This window comes from Mus caroli, unplaced genomic scaffold (genome assembly GCF_978045245.1).
Source record: "Mus caroli unplaced genomic scaffold, Mus_caroli_1 scaffold_5, whole genome shotgun sequence".
In the NCBI taxonomy this organism is placed as follows: Eukaryota; Metazoa; Chordata; class Mammalia; order Rodentia; family Muridae; genus Mus; species Mus caroli.
In genome coordinates this window covers 8,983,834-9,003,702 of record NW_028227260.1, presented here as the reverse complement: position 1 = coordinate 9,003,702, position 19,869 = coordinate 8,983,834, and the positions used below count along the sequence as shown (strand labels likewise).

Genomic DNA, 19,869 nt, shown 5'->3' with positions numbered 1-19,869 from the left:
CTGAGCTATCTTTAGCCCCATGTTTATTTTTTTTTAAATTAAAAAAAGAAAAACCCTATTATTTGACAACTCATACACATTTTGTATATGTATATGGCATTGTGTCTTGATCACACCTGTGGGACCAGGAACCAGGAAGTGGGGGTTAGTGGAGATGGAGTCTATGATGGCTGGAATTCAGACTCCAGAGATCAGCCTCAGAGTGCAGATCTAACTTTATTGTTTATCACATGAGCTTATATATCACTTTTTAGCCAATTAGGGGATGTTTATGTACTCAAGGCAAATAGGGGTGCAACCTATATTGTTTGATAGAAGCTGACTCGCCTATCCATGAGCCTGTAGGGGTGGGTTCAATCCCCTGTGGAGATTTCTGTGAAGACAGGGGACAGAGCCACTGCCCTGGCCTTGGGCCCTTTGTGTTGTCTCACCGGTAAGCCCGGAGCAATGTCAGATCATACACTGTGGGCAGTAGATCTAGACTCTTCAAGGTGTCACAGAAGCCTGCGTGGCTTCTTGCTCTTTAGCCACTTCTTCCTCCACCAAGTTTATCTGCACATCCTCACCCTCCAGCTCTCCCCAGAACCTTACCGCTCCCGACATGTTTCCTTTGTACCATCATGTCCGTATGTGTGTGTGTGTGTGTGTGTAACTCATGCCACCCACATGTATCCCGTTTTTAAAAGTCTTTTTGTAACGGGCTGATGAGATGGCTCAGAGCTCCTTGCTGCTCTTACAAAGGTCCCAGGTGCAGTTCCACCCACCCTTGGAGCTGTTTGTTTCTGTGTGTAATTCCAGTTTCAGGGGATCTGATGCCCTTTATGATCTCCACAGGCATGGTACAAAGGTGCATATTTATCACAGACAGGCAAAAACACAAAATAAAAGTAAATAATAAAACCCCAACCCAGCAACAAACCTTTTTTTTTTTTGGTGAGACATAGTCTCATGTAGCCCAGGGTAGCCTTAAACTCTATGGAAGTGGATCTGACATTGAACTCAATCTTTCTACCTCCACCTATCAAATGCTGAGAATACAAGCATGAGCCACAATACCTTGCAATATATAATTATTTTTTTTTACTTTTAAAATAAAACAATATTCTTTGATTGCTTTATGTACGTATATGATGATTTTTAGTCCTTCTCACCCCCATCAGCCTGTCTCATTCCCTTTTCCTTCTGATGAAATTTATCCTCTTTCCAATATGCCCCTTTCTACCCTCGTGCCGTATTTTGGTGTGTATGACCTACTGAACTTAATTAGGGCGTGGTGACTTGTCTTTTTAATCTCAGAAAGATGGCTCAGGAAGGAAAAGGTACATTGCACCAAGTATGACAACCAGTGTTTGACATCTCACCCACTCCCATATGGTAGGAGAGAGAGAACCTTCTCTCCGTGTTGTCTTCTGACTTCCACACATGTACTGATGGTGCAGGCACTTGCTCATATGTGCATGTGTGCAATAAGCACACACCACATAAATAAATGTTTAAAAAAAATCAAGTAAGCGCATCAGGCTAAGGTTCCTCTGAAATGTCAGTAATCAAGACTCAGTACTTGATAAGAGAGACGTGTCTCAATATGTACTCACTGATAAGTGGATATTAGCCCAGAAACTTAGGATACCCAAGATATAAGAGACAATTTGCTAAACGCATGAAACTCAAGAAGAACGAAGACCAAAGTGTGGACATTTTGCCCCTTCTTAGAATTGGGAACAAAACACCCATGGAAGGAGTTATAGAGACAAAGTTTGGAGCTGAGACAAAAGGATGGACCATCTAGAGACTGCCATATCCAGGGATCCATCCCATAATCAGCTTCCAAACGCTGACACCATTGCATACACTAGTAAGATTTTGCTGAAAGGACCCTGATATAGCTGTCTCTTGTGAGACTATGCCGGGGCCTAGCAAACACAGGAGTGGATGCTCACTGTCAGCTATGGGATGGATCACAGGGCCCCCAATGGAGGAGCTAGAGAAAGTACCCAAGGAGCTAAAGAGATCTGCAACCCTGTAGGTGGAACAACATTATGAACTAACCAGTACCCCAGAGCTCTTGTCTCTAGCTGCATATGTATCGAAAGATGGCCTAGTCAGCCATCACTGGAAAGAGAGGCCCATTGGACTTGCAAACTTTATATGCCCCAGTACAGGGGACCGCCAGGGCCAAAAAGTGGGAGTGGGTGGGTAGGGGAGTGGGGGTGGGGGGGGAGGGTATGGGGGACTTTTGGGATAGCATTGGAAATGTAAACGAGGAAAATACCTAATAAAAAATATTTAAAAAAAGAGAGACGTGTCTCAGAATTTGCTTTATTAATGGTATCTTAATCACACAGCTAGATCTTCAGGACTGGAGAACGTTCAATCAGTAGGTGGTGTCGGAACTCCTTCCTGACTTGTTCATTGTGAGAGCTTTTTGAAGAAAGCTTCGAATTCTTCGTAACTAACTTCTCCATCGCCATTTTTATCCAGCTCTTTAAAGAGATTGTCCAGAGTACTTGAAGCCTGCTTTTAGACAAAAAAGAATGGGGGAGGGGAAGGAAGACAATTTAGATAGGATACTGCAGCACGTCTCTCAAGTTAGAGGCACTGGGTTTTTCTTCTGAGAAGGCAGCCTCGGTTTTAGTCACGTGCCACCGACAATCTGATGGACGGTGGGGTGAAACCAGCTTCAGCTGGAACCGTGCTTTTGGGGGGTGTGTCTGTCTTTTTTATTTTATTCATCTTTGAGACAGAGTCTTATTCAGTAGGCCTGGCTAGCCTGAAATCCACTATGATCAGATTAGTCTTGAACTCAGTAGTGATCGCCTGCTGCTGTCTCCGGAGGTCTGAGATTAGATATGTGCACTACAATACCTTACAAAGTCTTTGCAAATGTTTTCTCATGTGTATATGTGTGTGCCTGTGTGTGGGCATGTGCATGTGAGTGCACTTGCTCTCAGAGGCCATTAACTGGCATCGAGTCCTCTGGAGCTCCCTCCCGGTGGTTGTGAGTTACCAGACATGAGTGCTAGGATCGGAATCCGGGTCTTTTGGAAAGCACATCATGTGGTTAACGCTGAGCTGTCTCTTCATCCCCTGGGTCTTTGCAAAACTTGCACAGTACATAGCACATTTATTATTATTTAATAGTTACAATCTGCATCTTGATGTATTTTATGAGATCTAAATGTCTTTATTTTTAAAAATGTTCTTCAAACTAGACCTGGTAGCTCAAACCTGTAATCCCAACTGCTTAGAAGGCTGAAGCAGGGGGATTGCATTGAATTTGAGGTTAGCTTGGACTGCACAGTGAGTTTTAGGCTATCCTGGGCTACATAGACTCTGTTCCAAAAGCGATAAAATTCTAACAATTTATCATGTAACCAGTTTTTAAAAGATTTATTTATTTATTTTTAAAAATGTAAAGAAAAATTTATGCGTATGCGTGTTTTGGATGCATGTATGAATATGTGCCACGTGTATCTAGTGCCCTTAGAAGCCAGAAGAGGGCATTGGATCTCTCCCTGAGATCAGAGTTACGGATGGTGTCAGCAGCCCTGTGCCTGCTGGGAACCAAACCTTTCCAGCCCTCATCTCGCCATTTTTATGTGGACACTTCACTAGTGTCAAGTCTATATACTTTACCATGCAGCAGATGTCCACATACGTATCTGAGGTCTTGTGTTTAAGTCCCAGCAACATATAATATCAAAATAACACATAATGTTATTTTGAATTATAAGAAAATTAGGAAATGCTTCCCTGTACATATGTAGCAGATGGACAGCTTGCTGGAGTGGGGGCTATCCCAAAAGCCGTTACCTGTATGTGGGTTATGTCCTTCTAGCTGGGCTGCCCGTATGGCCTCAGTGGGAGAGATTACACCTAGCCCTGGAGAGACTTGATATGCTAGGGTGAGGGAATACCCAGGGAGGGCCCTCACCTGCTCAGAGGAGAAGGGGAGAGGAGATGGAAGGAAGGATTGTGGGAGGGGTGACCAGGAGGGGGGTGACAGTGATCAGGATGTAAAGTGAGTAAGTAAAAATTAAATTAAATAAAAAAAGAAAGTTAGGAAACACTAGGTTATAATGTTATATTTTCAGCTCTGTGTGTGTGTGCACAAAACACAAATGTTCTGTGGACTGTGGCTGTAGCTCTGTGATAGAGTACCTGTTTAGTCTTTGCTAGACCCTGGATTCTCTGTGGCCTTGTCCCCGCAGGGGTTTCCGAGGTAGCCCTCAGCCCTCATCTATGGCTTCTCTCCCACCACCAGAGAGAGGCTGCTGCCTCTGGCTGTCCCTGTCAGGGTGTGCACTCACCTTCAGGAGGTTGGGGAACTCTGACTGAATCAGCAGCTTCAGCTCCTCCTTGGAGAGCTGGTCCGGATCACCTTCTTTGGCTGCATATTTTTGAAAAATGCTCTTCATTTCTGCAGGAGACTTCTCAGCACACATTTTGCTGGCCTGTAATTTGGGAAGAAAATAAGATGTACAAAAAAAAAAAAGCTCAAGTGGCGCTTTTATACCAAGTGTTGCCAACAGGGTTTTCCTGCCCCCCCCCCCGCCCCCTTGGGAAAGACAAGAATAAGAAAAAAAGGGAGAGGGGAGGAGACAGGTGGGAATATCATGAGTGGTTTCCAGTATATTTTAAAAGCAGTCGGGTTAGGGGTTAGGGAGCATAGGAGAATGCTTGCTTAGCCTGTTGGAAGCCCTGGGTTCCACCCGCAGAAGCCCACAAGAGCATGCTAAGACCACACTGACCTGCTCACCACTCAGTGCAACCGCTGCAGGAGTCAGACAGGAGCTGCAGGTGATAGCGGCTGAAGAGCCAGGAGGGGCTCTTTTATAGTCTTTACAGACACACCACCCTGATTGTGAAATTCCCCTTTGTTTACTATTTAAGGGTAATGATTAATGGTTTCTGAAACCAAGCTTAAGACTCTCAATTAAGGTCAAGCTTCAATAGAGAGCTACTTCAACAATTGCTTAATGGTTCAGAGTCCTAAGGGTAAAATCTGGATTCTCTTCTCCTTTAGAATATTTTCCCTCCAGTATAGAATTTTGACCTTGTGCACAGCCCACATTTCGAAATGCAGATTTAGGCTTGGAAAACAAAATTTCCTACTCAGAAAAAAAAAATCTGTCACAGACAATACTATATGGTTTCTAAAAAAAAAAAAAATGGGGGGGGGTGTTGCAGGGTGCTGGAGAGATGGCTCAGCAGTTGAGAGGTACTTGTCCAGAGGACTCAGCACCCACATGGTGGCTCACACCTGCCTGTAACCCCAGTTCCAGGGTTTCTGACACCCTCACAGAGACATACATGTAGGTAAAACACCAAGGTCCATAGAATAATCATAAATTATATATAGAAAAAATAGAGCATGGCCCTGGAAGTTATACGGACACTTTGTGCTTGCTGGGCTCTTTAGCATTTACTACATTGAGTAGATGAGGGGGATTGGTTGCTTCAGAAGCAGGTTTAAGAAATGGGAAGATAGATAAAAATTTCTGATTTTATTTGGCAAAGTGATTTCTCTCTTCTTGGATTATTAGTCTTAGCTCTCCTTTTATTTCTCATTATACTTACATCCCTTCCTCGCCCTCTCACCTCCTCCTCTCTCCTTCCCTACTTCCCTTCCTCTTATTCCTGGCTGACCTGGGACTTGCTATATAGACCAAGCTAGCCTTGAAGTCATGGAGATCTGCCTCCTTCTGCCTCCTGTGTTGGAGTGAGCAGTTTGTGTTACCATGCCCAGCTGTATTCTCCAGTGTGTAACAAAATATATTTTGTTAAATCATTCTAAAACTCACGAAAATACTGGAGTTGTACTTAAACACTTAGAACTATTTCATAACTTTGGAATAGCCAGGATTTGAAATTAGAGATGAAATTGTTGGGTTTTTTTTGGGGAGGGGGGATAGAGTCCTGTCCATGAACTAAGTAGGACATTACTCTAATGCTGATTAGAACTCGCAGGTAGGGATTCCAGATTGACTTCAGAAGTCTGTTATTGGCTTTTAAACACTTGGATACTTAGAATTTTCTCTAACCTACAGTATATTACTTAAAAACTCACGGTTGGAATATTGGGCTGTTCTTTGCCCAGAAGTTTTTCATGTCTAAAATTTTAGGACCTTATTTACATCAGAGAACAAATATGAAATGCTGTGGTGTTGCTTACATGATTCTGGTCAATCCTGAGCATTTATTATTCCATAGGTTTTGGTTGTTTTATTGTAATTTATCTGACTCCAGTACAGACTTTCTGTATTAACCTACCCGTTAGAGTTAGTGGCACTTTAGGTCAGTCTGTCAGTAGGCAGGTAGGTCTGTCTATTGTGTGTGTGTGGTATATATATGTACATACATGTGTGTACAGATCTATAGGATGTCAGGTGTCCTGCACTATCAGTCTTATACCTTATTCCCTTGAGATAGGGTCTTGAATGGAACCTGAGCTTGATTGGTGGCCAGAAAGCCCAGTAAAACCACCTATCTGGTCCCCTCCCTCATAGTGCTGGCCTCGAAGGCACCTGCACAGCCAGGCCTGGCATGTGTGTTGGGATCCAAACTCAGATCTTTGTGCATATGTAAGGAAGTGCTCTTATGCGCTGAATTATATCTCTAAACTCTATATTTATTTGTTTATTTTTACAGACCAGGTCTCTCATATGGCCCAGTCTGGCCAAGAATGACTTTGAATTCCTGATCCCTCTGCCTCCACCTCAGCAGTGCTGGGATCACAGGTGTGTGCTACCATGTCTAACAGGCATTGGTTTTTTTTGATGAATAGGACTCTGATTTGGGCAATGTTTTAAAAATTGTCCAGTAATTTGGTTGGTTTGTTTCTTTGTTTTACATGTAAGTTCTAGTCTCCTGGGAGGAAGTGAGTTTTGGTGACTAATCATAGTTTTTCCTCCAACATCTTTTTTGGGTCACTGTTGGTTTGGTTTTTGAGATGGAATCTCTTTGTTTAGTCCAAGTCACAGTGTTTTCCAGGCTACCTTTGGACTCCTTCCTGGTCCTCGTATCATCTTCGTTGTCTGGATTGATGGCCTTACTTTAACATCTTTAAGGTTTTTTGTTTTGTTTTACATCTAAAGTGAAGTGGCAAGAATAACACATAGGGCACCGTTTGATTAGAGCCTTTACATGGGAAAATTTCCACCTTGGCTTTCCCTTTATCTGGAAAGGCCAGATCCTTTTCCTCCTTATAAATCATTTGAGAATAAGTTGTGGAATTTCACTGGTTTCCCTGAAAATATCTCCTTTGATTCCTATAGACAAGAACTTTTTTCTATATAACCTCCGTCTGTTACCATAGCCTATATTTCAATCTCCTCAGTTGTGGAAATATCACATTAAACTATTGTCTTTTCTTAAATGATCATTTTGGAGCTAAAACCGAGGAGAGTTGGTATCATATTTTTTTGTGCCTATATTGAAAAGTGATTTAAAACTGTATCTAACCCAAATATGAAATTATATGATATGTCTTATATAACATTCTCAACTCATATCATGTACCATATATGATGTGTAGAAATATAAAAATGCATAATACACACATTCAAAGGATCAGTGTTAAAATAGTACAGGCCAGCCATCATTTAGACCCCACATCGCTCATTTCAAGGGAAGACCTCTGCTTAAAGTGGCCCAGTGCTGCCTGTCAGAACTCAGGCTTGTAGCAAGTGCCAACGGAACTTGAAAAACACACTGTGATTCTCCTCATTCTTTTACATGCTTGTCTCCTCTAGTGGTTATCTCTCGAGGCTTATTGTTCTCTTTATCTTTGCACTCAAAAGCACGAGGGTAACCCGGCAGTTAGAAACACGGAATCCACTAATAGTCCCATGAAACATTAACTAACAGGCTATGGAAACATGCCATAAAGGCAGGGTGTGTTCAAAAGAGTGTGTTTTGAAATGACAGAATGGGAAAGAATGACAGGTACAAGATTGGTAATGGAAAAAGTGAGAGGCTTGGTCTTTGGACAGACTTCAGGTTTTTCCTCCCTCGGGAAGACCAAGTGCTCTGGGCATCTGTGCCTTCTGTGGCCATGTTTTCTGCTCAAAAATCAATAACATGGAATGCATGAAGAAAAAAAAATCCTTTTTGTGTGGTATGTAGTTCAGTTGGCAGAGTGCTTGCTTAATATGCATGAAGCCCTGAGTCTTATCCCCAGCACCCCATAAACTTGACATGGTGGTGCACACCTGCAATCCTGGCACTTGGGAGGTGGAGGAAGGGGAATCAGACATTTAAGGTCTTCCTCTGCTACATATAAGAAGTTTGAGGCCAACCTGGACCACATGAGACCTTGTCTTTAAAATGTTTTGTTTTCTTTTTAATTTCTAGTTGTATTAGTATTACTCATAACCAAGTCCCCACAAAACAAAGTGGGTGCAAAATGCTATAGTATGTTATCTTTGACTTTGAGATGTAAAAGATCCTGAACTCGTCCTTTCTAAGGAAGTTATTTAAAAGGATAATTTTAGTTGTCCCTAAAATTGACAGCATACTTGTCTCTTTTACTTGGTGCCTGTCCTCCCTGGCCATAGAGTTCCTTTTCTTTTCTACTTCCAGCTTTCCTTTCTACTTTGACTTTCTTTTGCACTTTGCCTGGGGTGTGCATCTACTGCCTGCGCTAGTCTTGGGTTCTGAGTTCCCAGAGGCCTCTGCATGGGAGCCAGTGTTGAATCAGGGCTTTTGTTTTGCTTTCTTTTAAAACTATGGCCACTCAAATCCTACAGCCTCCTGAAATCATTGTAACGACACTATGAAACAGATAGTGTTCCCTTTGGTCTATCGATGGACAAACAGGACAGTACCAGATTCCTGTTGCTGCTTTAATAAGTTCTTAGGCAGTACCTGGAAACATCACAAACTTACTCCCTTTTGGTCTTGTAGGTCAGAAGTTTAAAGTGGGTCGACAGGCTGTGTTCCTTCTGAAGTTACAGGAGAGACTGCTTATTTTATTTTATTTTTTACCATCTAGAGGCTGCTTGTTCATGGATACATCCTATATCCTAAAAGCCAGGAGCTTAACATCTTCCAGTGTGTCTGTAATGCCTGCTTTTTCACCTCTGATTCTGTCCTTCCTTCCTCTGTCAGGGTCCCACATGATTATGTGGGTTCACACTCAGAACCCAGAATAAACATCCATGACAGAGCGAATTCCTGAGACTCTCTTCTCTCTGGCTTCTGTCGTGACACAGCAAGAAAGCCCGACTCCCTCATCCCAGGAACTTTAACATCAGCACATTTGTAAATTCTTAGGTCACAAAAGGTCAGAGGTTCTTAGGTTCTAAGAACTAGAATGTGGACATCCTTGGAGAGGTATGGGGAACGAATTAACAATATATAAGCGATTTATTTGGTGAGGAGAATGTGTTGATTATAGGACAGTTGGAGGATGTCCCTGAATGATGGGGGTGGGCTGTGCTGAGGTAGGGAGCAGGTCTCTTTAGGAATGGAATGAAGAAGTGCTCTGTGTATGGCAGTGTGGTGGGGGAGTGAGAAGTGGAGGAGCCTGGACTTAAAGTAGCTTAGGTAGAAAGTACAGGTTTGAACCATCAGGAGTGTCCAGCTAGCTAGGGGTCATGCGTGTTGTGAGACCAGAGGGCTACTTGGGAGGGTTCCACTTGGATTTGCAGTGACAGAAGCTGCTGGAGCAAATAGCAAGTCAGTGTTTGTTAGGTAACATACTATGATGTAAAGCTGGTTCACATTTACATGCATGTCTTCAACATGACTGTTAAAGAATCCATATCATAGTACGGCTTAAAAATAAAAGACTGTCTCCCTCCAAAACACCCAGTGGGCAGTAGGACAAGAACATATTGGGGAAGCTTTGTACAGAACACTTGAGGAACACACAAGCAAGTCTGGGAAAATCACGAGAAGTAGGGCTGGGATGTAGCTCAGAGGCAGAGTGTTTGCCTACTGTGTGTGATACTCTAGTCCTGGAAAAAGGAAAACAACAACAAAAAAGAAGGGCTGACGAAATGGCTCAGCAAGACCAAGGTGCTTGCTGCCAAGCCTGATCACCTGAGTTCTGTCCCTGGTTGTTACGTGGTGGAAGGAGAGAACCAACTACTGAAAGTTGTTCTCTGACCTTCACACAACATGCCCTGGCACACAAGCACCCACACACAAAACCACACTATAAATAAATGTAACTTTAAAAGAAGCAGAGGAGGGGGGTGGGAAGGGTCTTCTGGGGGGTAGGTGTTCCTGTTTTCTCCAAGTGAAATATTCAGACACGAAACTAGTTCCCAAGATGCAGTTAGGTAGGCCCCATAAACCCTGCCATTAAGGAATTTCCTCATTGATAAGAGACTCAGACCTCCATACACTTGGTTTCAGGTTTCCTGGGACACTGAAGGACTTGAACTCATTACACTTTTATCGGGGTTGTAGAATACTTTAGTCAAGATTAATGAGTGCCATATTTATCCTTGTGCAGTGCTTTTACATTTCCAAAAGCTTTATAATTTATTGACCTTTTTTTTAAAAATAATTTTTGTTTGTAGCCTGTATGGCTCTGTTTCAAGAAAGGACAGAATGTGGGGATCAGATCGCAGCCATCGTGTTCTATAGCAATGGTTTTTGCAAAGGAAGAAGCCTTTTCCTTTCAGATGCAAAAACTGTAGTATTTTGGAAATGTTGGGGATAAATATAAAGGTGCTTAAGGTTTACTAACCACTTGACAGTAATAAAATTAGCATGCTTTCAAACTGTGTTCCTCTTGCCTCTTAGGATTTTTGGTTCTGTTTGTTACCTAATTAGGTTGCTTGTATAACTGGAGCGGCCATCATCACTAGTCATCTCTCTCCTCCACCCCCTTTTGTCATCCTCACCATGTTATCTTTTTTTGAGGCAAGGTCTCATGTAACTCTGGTGAGTCTTGAACTTGCTGTGTAGTACAGCCAATGCCCCATTTTATGTGGCGCTGAGGCTCAAACCCAGGGAATCCTGCATGCTAGGCAAGTGCTTTACCAACTGAACTACATCTTAGGGCCCCAGCTACCATCTTTAGAGCTAGTCATGTTGTCTGAGGACCAAGTCACTGTGTTCTCTGTCCATACTTCCCCAGCCTTCTGCTTCTAGAGTGGCTTCTGCATGCTTGCTCCCAGCTGACATCATTCTGACATCATGTGTCTCTGGATGAGGCCTTCTGAACCAGGCCCAGAGAGGCCTCTCCTGATGCCTTCCTCCCTAGTGACTCTTTGCAGCCTCTCTTTGTACTTTCTTTTTTCCCTGCTGCTCTGGGTGTTATTTAGACTTGGCACTTGGTTCTTTCTTTTCCTTCCCTTCCCTTCCCTTCCCTTCCCTTCCCTTCCCTTCCCTTCCCTTCCCTTCCCTTCCCTTCTTCCCTTCCCTTCCCTTCCCTTCCCTTCCCTTCCCTTCCCTTCCCTTCCCTTCCCTTCCCTTCCCTTCCCTTCCCTTCCCTTCCCTTCCCTTCCCTTCCCTTCCCTTCCCTTCCCTTCCCTTCCCTTCCCTTCCCTTCCCTTCCCTTCCCTTCCCTTCCCTTCCCTTCCCTTCTTTTCTCTCCCTCTCCCTCTCCCTCTCCCTCTCTCCCTCTCTCCCTCTCTCCCTCTCTCCCTCCCTCCCTCCCTCCCTCCCTCCCTCCCTCCCTCCCTCCCTCTCTCCCTCTCTCCCTCCCTCCCTCCCTCCCTTCCTTCCTTCCTTCCTTCCTTCCTTCCTTCCTTCCTTCCTTCCTTCCTTCCTTCCTTCCTTCCTTTCTCGAGACAGTTTCTCTGTATAGCCCTGGCTGTCTTGGAACTCACTCTGTAGACCAGGCTGGCCTCAAACTCAGGAATCTATCCACCTGCCTCTGCCTCCCAAGTGCTGGGATTAAAGGCATGTGCCACCACTGTCTGGTTATCCTTTACTCTTTCATCTTCAACATCTTTCTTCTCCATTGACTCCTCTGTTAGTTAGCACTTCTTCTTTAGAGTATTTTTTAAAGTTTATTCTGTGGGCTGGCAGTGGTGGTGCATGCTTTTTCGCCACTCAGGAGGCAGGAGGCAGGCAAATCTCTGAACTTGGTCTACAGAGTGAGTTCTAGGACATCCAAGGGGTACACAGAGAAACCCTGTCTCAAAAAACAAAACAAAACAAAACAAAACAAAACAAACCAACCTACAAACCAACCTCCTCTAAGCCAAACCAAACCAACCCAAACCAACCCAACAAATGAAAAGCAAAAAAGAAGGAAAAGAATTCTTTGACAGTTTCAAACATACAGTGGATCTTGATAATATCCAACCCAAATCTCCCTAACCTCCCCATGTTTCTCCTCCAAGTCTCTTCTAGCTAGCACATTTTTGTTTGTTTTTATTTTTAATTAGTTAATTAATTGATTGAGTGCTCTGTTGCACATAATGAAAAAGTCAGCAACCTTCAGCCCTTTCTTTGACACCCTCAACTCTACTCCCTTCTCCTAGTCTCTAGCTTCAGGTTTCTAGATCATTGCTATCACATTGCTCTTTCAAGAATTTTCAGATTTCCTTTGGTGTGGAAGGAATACTTAATAGTCTTTGGTGGCCAGTGTCATTGCTTCCTCTCCATCTTCACTCTTACACTTCAGTTTTGGAAATGATTTTTTTGGGTCTGGAGGTACTTTCAATTTCATATCTAATGATGAACATAAAGGCAAGGTAGTTAAGTTCTACCTACCTACCTACCTACCTACCTACCTTTAAACTTTCCTCTTTCTTAACTTTTTTAAAATTTAGAGATAGCCTTATTATGTAGGCTTCCTCTCCCCCTTTTAAAAATTCTCCTTCTTTCCTTTTTTTTTTTTTTTTACAAAAGAATGTGTGCATCTGACCCTTTTCTAAAAAATTATTTATATTTCATATGTCTGATTGTCTTGCCTCTATGTATGGATCTGCACCACATGCATGTCTGATACCCGCAGAAGGCAGAAGAAGCCATTGGATCTCCTGGTACTGGAAGCAAGGATGTTTGTGAGCTACCATGTGGGTGTTAGGAACAGAACCTGGATCCTCTACAAGAGCAGCCATGCTCTTAGTTGCGGAGCTATCTCTCTAGCACTGTCCCATCTTGTTCTTAATTAGTTAATTTTACTCTATTCTCAATAGTTCAGAACAATATATTCCTTGATTACCATAGTCACTGACAACTGAAGCAATTAACCTTCAGAGAGAAATTGAAGTTGGATAAATTAGGGTGAATAGCCCGAAGAATCATAAAGCACCTCCGACAAGGAACCGGAGGAGTTTATCACTGTAGTTGGAACTTGAGTGGAACTTAAATGGAAACTGAGGATCAGAATGTACATAGAACTTTTTTGGAGTCTGTGGCAGTTCTTGTGAACTTACCTGCCTTTTCCTAGAAAATCCACAAAGGGCCAGGCAATTTAGAAGAAGTTTGGCTTCCTAAACTGGAGGCTGCCTTTTCTCACTTCCCTTGAGTAACACTTAATCTAACCCTCATTAAGCAGCCAAAGAAGAGAGGGAGACATGCTAAGAGTTAAGGGCAATTCAGAACTAAGCACCCCTTCCCATTAGAGGTATAATCCATTTTCCCTCAGTCCTTCCCCTCAGTGCATCTTGGAGCTTGCTTGGGTTCTGGGGTTTAGATGGCTCCAAACATTTTCTGGAGGCACTGATGAGGTCAGATATTTTCTTAGAAATTCTTCCTTTAAGAAATTCCAGATGTCAAAGGCTCCTGTAGAGCTGTATGTGACACTGTGCTTGTGTGTGTGTGTGTGTGTGTGTGTGTTTGGGGCACGTATGGGATCGTCTATGAGAAACCTGAGCAATCTATTAGGATAGGTCGACTTACCCAACTGTACTCTGATCTAACAATTTAAACACCCAACATGGCTGAGTGTGGTCGAACAGGCCTTTAGTACCAGCATTCAGGAGGCACAGCTGTGAGCTCAATCTAGCCCATTCTACATAGTGAGTTCCAGGACAGCCAGAAGTATATAGTGAGACCCTGTCTCACCCCCCCAAACCCAAAAAACCAAAAACCAAGCCCCCTAAAGTCAAACCAATTCCCCCAAACCCCATGACATAAGACACTGAATCATTATAAATAGAACTGAGGAAAAGGAATTGCCAGGCTAATGAGAGCAGAAGCTATTCATTAGTGGGGGGACTCAAAAGACAGATCTGAAATTATTTTCTTGGGACTCATTCATTCATTCATTCATTCACTCACTCAGCTTCTCCCTTCAGTTTGTTTCCACTGTCTGGAAAGACACTGATAAGAAAAAGCTACAACTGCCCTACTCACACAGAGGCATGCATCAGACAGCTGAGAGAAGGCCAGTGAGGAGGCAAGGTCTTCCGCAGGGCTGCAGATAGAGGCTGTGGCTCCGTGATGTGGGACAGCCGAGCAGAGATCCCCGAGTTTACAAGAGTTTCATCTAGGACAAGGTGGTCTGGAGGGGATAGTCAGTGGGACTTGACAGATAGCCTATGAAGAAGAAGGAGACATCAGTGGAGTTGCTAGGTTTTTGACTCACAGGCAGTACAAGTCTAGAGGAGAGAGAGATAGGTAGACAGTTTGGTGTATGTATGTGTTCATGTAGGTGTGCGCGCATGTGTGTGCAGCATGTCATAGGCTGGTGATGTCTGGTATTTTTCTCAATGGCTCTTTCGATGTTTTTGAGACTGTCTGTGTTACTCACATAAGCTAGTTGGCCATGAGACCTCTGGGGTTACACATATGTATGCGTGTGCTTCAACATCTGACTGTTACTGAGTACTAGGAAGGAGTTTAACTCAAGTCCTCATGCTTGCATGCAAGGTGCTTTAACCAGCAGAATTCTCTCCCAAGGTCTCCTCTCTTCGTTTTCTTTCCTGTTTTTTTGTTTTGTTGTTTCGTTTTGAGACAGGGTCTCATGTACCCCCGGATGGCTTAGAACTCCTTATGTAGCCAAGGATGGCCTTGGACTTCTGATCCTCTTGCTTCTTCCTCCCTAGTGCTGGAGTTGGACTGTAGGTGTTTAGCTACCATGTTTTGGTTTATGAGGTCCTGGAAATCAAGCTTTGTACTTCCTAGGCCAGTACTCTACCAGGGGAACTGTATCAGCAATCTTTCTTTCTTTTTCTTTTCATTTTTACCTCCCTCCCTCACATATCTCCCTCCTTCCTTCCCCCCTCTTTTCCCTCTCTTCTTTCCTCCTTCTCCCTTTCTTCCTTCCTTTTTTAGTATGTTAGTATGTAGCCCTAGCTGTCCTGGGACTCACTTTGTAGAACAGAACTCACAGAGATTCTCCTGCTTCTGCCTCCTGAGTGCTGGGATGACAGGTGTATACCACCATTCCCTGTTTATGGCATTCTAGGGATCAAACCCAGGGCTTCATGCATGCTAGACAAGAATTCTACCAACCAAGGTACATACTCTGCTCCCTAATGAATTGTTTTTTAAGTGACTGGAGTGAAAGATGAGACCCAGCGATACAGGGCTTATACAGTTTGAGAAGGACATGTATGGTGGCTGCTTCTCTTCCAGAACACAGGGAGAACTGACCAGACACAATACTCAAGGAATATTTTTCCATGAAGTGTTTCTCTAAAATGAAAGCTGGAAATATGAGAAATTATGTCCTTGCAAGATGGTAAACTTCAACTTATTTTGTTACAGGTAATTGACATGCCTGAACACAACCCTGGCGATTTGGGAGGAACAATGAGACTGGGGTTAAGACGTACTGTTTTCACAACTGAAAACTCCATACTGAGTAAGTTTTTCAGAGTTTTGATTTTTATAGGACAGCGGGGTGATTCATATGGCTGCGCCAGGACCATTCCTCTTGGAGCATACACAACCCTACTCTTTCCCGAAGCTGTGTCTCTCACCCAGCCACCTCTTCTTGCTGCCTGTCACTTGAGGCATTTGATCTCGTTCCCATTCAAGTTCACTTTCTAGAGTATTGGCTATGCACAAAATAACCCACTGAATAGCGTCCTAGAGATCAGATGACAACGGGTGCCATACTGTGTCCAGTACCTGGAAAAGTTCTCCCAGGAGTACAAACACAAATTCAAATTGGCTTTTGTTTTGTTTTTGAGTTCATGGACCAATGTTAAAAATGGCTCCCCATTTCACTGTTTCCTTTCTGTTTGTTTGAGTCAATGTTATGTCAGAAACATATATGAACATATTTGGACCTTTCCACAATGTTAGCATATAAGTTTAGCAGTTTAAATGACAGAAGTCCTTCATAATATTTACCTATGCTTGGCTGAAGTGAATATAAGTTCTTTATTTCAGACTTGTCCTTTTAAGATTTATTTTATTTTAAATTATGTGTATATGTCTGTATATGTGTATGTGTGAGTGCAAGAAGCCCCCGGAAGCCAGAAGAAAGGTGTCCGTTCCTTTGGAGCTGAAGTTACAGGTGGTTGTAGACTGCCTGATATGGATGTTAGAATCCACTGGGTCCTCTGCAAGGGCAACAAGTGCCGTTAACTGCTGAGTCCCTTTATGCCAATCTTAATGAGTGGTACTCAGTCTCATAGCCCATTACTTACAGTAAATATATCTGTATCGCTCCCTACTTATATAAGGGTTACACAAGGAATACAAGTTGAAGAAACCATGGCAAAATTGAAGAGGTTTCACAGTGGGCTGAAAAAGTCTGTATAGACAAGATAACATGACAAACCAGACTAGTACCAGGAGTGAGCGACTGGTAAAACAGCTGGAGTCAGATTTGGGAGCAAAGCAACAGAATTCAGCTGAGAGTTGAAAAGGTCGAAGTGGGTGCAGAGCCAAAAACAAAGCAGGAAGTGGGTGAGGAGCTGATCCGGGTCTAGATGGGTGAACAGGTAGACAATGAGGCCGTTGAATAGGCAACATCAGCAGTGAAGGACCAAGCAGAGTCTGTTACTGCTTCTTTGTCTTTCAGTTGTTTCAAAGTCTTTGAAACTTTGAAGCTTTGTTCATGTAGTTGCCTAGGTGACAAAACCAAAAACAAACAAAAAAAATCCCTAACAAAAACAAAACAAAAAAACCCCAGAAACCAAATCAACCAACCAACCAACCAAAAACAAAACAAAACAAAACAACAAAAAAACAAAAACAAAACAAAACAAAACAAAAACAAACACCAGCCAGTGAAAAGGGTGATCAAAATTTATGTACTGTAAAGGATTTGGTGATAATAGTATTAAAAACATCATCGTGCTCAGTATATTTTAAGACTTGATGGTAGTAAGAGTGGCCTAAGATTTATTTTTTATAGTAAATCAAAAGATTATATGAATCTTAAGTTTATTTTACATTTGTCTTGAGTGTGACTGTGATCTCTCTCTCCCACCTCCCTCTCCCTTTCCCCCTTTCCCTGTGTGTGTGCGTGTGTGTTTTGTGTGTGTGTGTGTGTGTGTGTGCGCGCGTGCGCACACTCGCGCAAATGCCATGCACGTAAGTCAGAGGATAACTTGGGGGGAGTTTGTTCTCTCCTTCCTGGTGCTCAAACTCAGGTCATCAGCCTTGGTTGGCCACAAGAATCTTTACCTTCTGAGACAGCTCCATGGCCCTGAATTTTATGAAGCTTAAACGTAGTACCAGAGATTATTTTTTATAGAGACATAAGCCTCATAGCATATATTCATCTGTTAGTGTATGGTTTATTGGTTTTCATGTATTCACAGAACTGTCCAGCCATTACTAGGATATCCACAAAAGTTGTCCTACCATTAGTAGTGACAATTTCAGATCATTTTCATCACCTTCAATAGACATTCTGTATTGTTTAGCTGTTACCACCTCGAACTGACTCAGCCTCTGGCAATCATTAATTCATCTTTTTAATGACCAATTCTGGCCTTTTAGTGCAAATGAAACAACATGAAGTAAAGTCTCTCATGGTTTCCGTCACTTAGTACACTGTTTTCAAGTTGTATCCATGCTATGGCATGTATTAATATTTAATTTCTTGTAATGGCTATATAATAGTCTATTGTGTGGTTGTACCAGAATTTTAAATGTCTACTTTTGGGCTTATGGGCTCTCTTTAGTCAATGATTAATTAAATTTGATTGTCTTAATTTTATGTATTTATTAAAAAAAATTTCTTTGAGACAAGGACTCATGGCCTAGGCTGGCTTCAAACTCACCGTGTAGCCAAGGATAACCTTGCTCCTTCTGCCTTCCCCTTCCCTCTTGAGCCACCACTCCCAGTTCATGCAGCGCTGGAGATCACACCCAGGGCACTTGCTCTCCCAACTGAGCCACATCGTTAGTTCCTGGTTGCATTTCTTCTAAATTGTATTCCTTTGCAAAAGGCAGGTGGCATATGAACCTGTGGGTTTTAGCAAGTATAAAGTTTTGCCTCCCTTCCTGGAGAGACTAGCTTCCCATGGTGTCTCTGGCAAATGCTGTAACGGATGACAACACTCTCCCCATTGTTCTATAGGATGTCATTTCTTAAAAAAACAAAACAAAAACCTCCAAAAGCCTTATAACATTATAAGGGATTTTGGCTCCCTAGTTGGCATATTGATTTTGTAGGATCTTATTATTATTATTATTATTTTTACAAGCTGACACATTTATTTTAGATGCTTCTTTTCAAGTCAGTGCATTTTTGCAAGACTGAGATGAGCAGAATACATTTGCCTATGCTACCTGGAAAAATGATTGAGTATTTTGAGCTGGACGTAGTGGCACATACCTTTAATCTCAACACTTGGGTGGTAGGAGAGTCTCTGTAAGTTCGAGGTCAGCCTGATCTACACAATGAATTCCAGGACAGCCAGAACTACACAGAGAGACCCTGTCTTGAAAAATCTATAAACCAATCAAACAAAACGATTAGCCATTTTGACAGTGTTTTCATGCTTTCTTTCCTTTTTTCTTTCTTTCTTTCTTGCTTGCTTGCTTTTCCTTTTTTTTTTTTTTATGATGATGTCAATTTGATTTGTAGGCCTGTATTTGCAGTGCTCTGGATGAGGGAGAAGCAGGAAAGCAAAGAGCTCTTTAATAAAAGAATGCCCTCCAGCAGAACAAAGCCTGAATCCTCTTCTATTGAGGGTTCATTCCTGTTTTTCCTGTCACTTGTTAATCTAATAAGGGTGTTGAAAACCGAATTCCCTCTGAGTCAGGGAGTATAAGGAGAAACTGCTTTGGACAAAGGTACCGGGAGGCATCATTTACTTGGTTTGTAAGAAGTGGAATCACTGAAGCTTCTTTCTGCCCTGTGTCCTCTGAGATTGGGTTGGGTTTGCTTTGGTTTGGTTTTGTCTCAAGGGCTTTCAGAGATGAGAATGTAGCTCACCTGACAGAATGCTTGCCTGTCATTCATGAAGCCTTGGGTTCCATCTCCTGCATTGAGTGAGCAGGGGCCTCCTGGTGTGCATACCTGTAATCCCAGCACTCAGGAGAAAGACAAGAGGACATGGTGGCAATGCCTTTAATCCCAGCATTTGGGAGGCAGAGACAGGCAGATCTCCATGAGTTTGAGATCAGCCTGGTCTACAGAGTGAGTTCTAGGACAGTCGAGGCAGAGAAACCCTGTCTTGAACCTCTCTTTCCACTCTCCCCTCCACCCTGACCCTGCAAAAAATTCAAGGACATATTCTGCTGAGTAGCAAATTTGAGGCCTGCCTGCCTCAAAGTAGGGTGGGACAATAGTGTGTGTGTGTGTGTGTAATTGTCAAAGCTGCCTTAAAGGTCATTAAAACACGAGATGTTTTTCTAAAATGTTTATAGCTCTGTAAGTTTGATTATCTGTGGTCTTCTCTGAACTTTATTACGCTTAACATTTATATTTTATTGTGGCATAACTTCATCATGTATTTGGATTTTGTGCCTATTTTATTTTTTGGGAATTTAGTGTGTGTGTGTAATTTTTAATTTTTTCATTTTTTTTGAGATTTACAT

At 42.6% G+C, this 19,869-nt stretch overlaps 2 protein-coding genes across 9 annotated transcripts in view; one reads left to right on the top strand and one right to left on the bottom strand.

Moving 5' to 3' along the window:
- Ctps2 (CTP synthase 2) overlaps positions 1-19,869 on the top strand; it is a 131,051-nt gene that overhangs the window by 61,291 nt on the left and 49,891 nt on the right. For all 7 annotated transcript variants that reach the window (XM_021152651.3, XM_021152653.2, XM_021152656.3 and 4 more), the window contains one exon: positions 15,628-15,724. In XM_021152651.3, coding sequence (XP_021008310.1) covers positions 15,628-15,724 — 97 coding nt within the window. The remainder of the gene's footprint in view (positions 1-15,627; positions 15,725-19,869) is intronic.
- On the bottom strand, positions 2,299-4,829 carry S100g (S100 calcium binding protein G). 2 transcript variants are annotated; one of them, XM_021152658.3, is made up of 3 exons: positions 4,752-4,829; positions 4,311-4,454; positions 2,299-2,517 (listed from the first exon to the last, which is right to left on the bottom strand). In XM_021152658.3, the coding sequence occupies exons 2-3, from the start codon at positions 4,443-4,445 to the stop codon at positions 2,410-2,412; spliced, it is 243 nt and encodes an 80-aa protein (XP_021008317.1). In that variant the 5' UTR covers positions 4,446-4,454; positions 4,752-4,829; the 3' UTR covers positions 2,299-2,409. The 2 variants fall into 2 exon arrangements, with proteins under 2 accessions (XP_021008317.1, XP_021008319.1); XM_021152660.3 differs by having other exon boundaries at positions 2,299-2,514.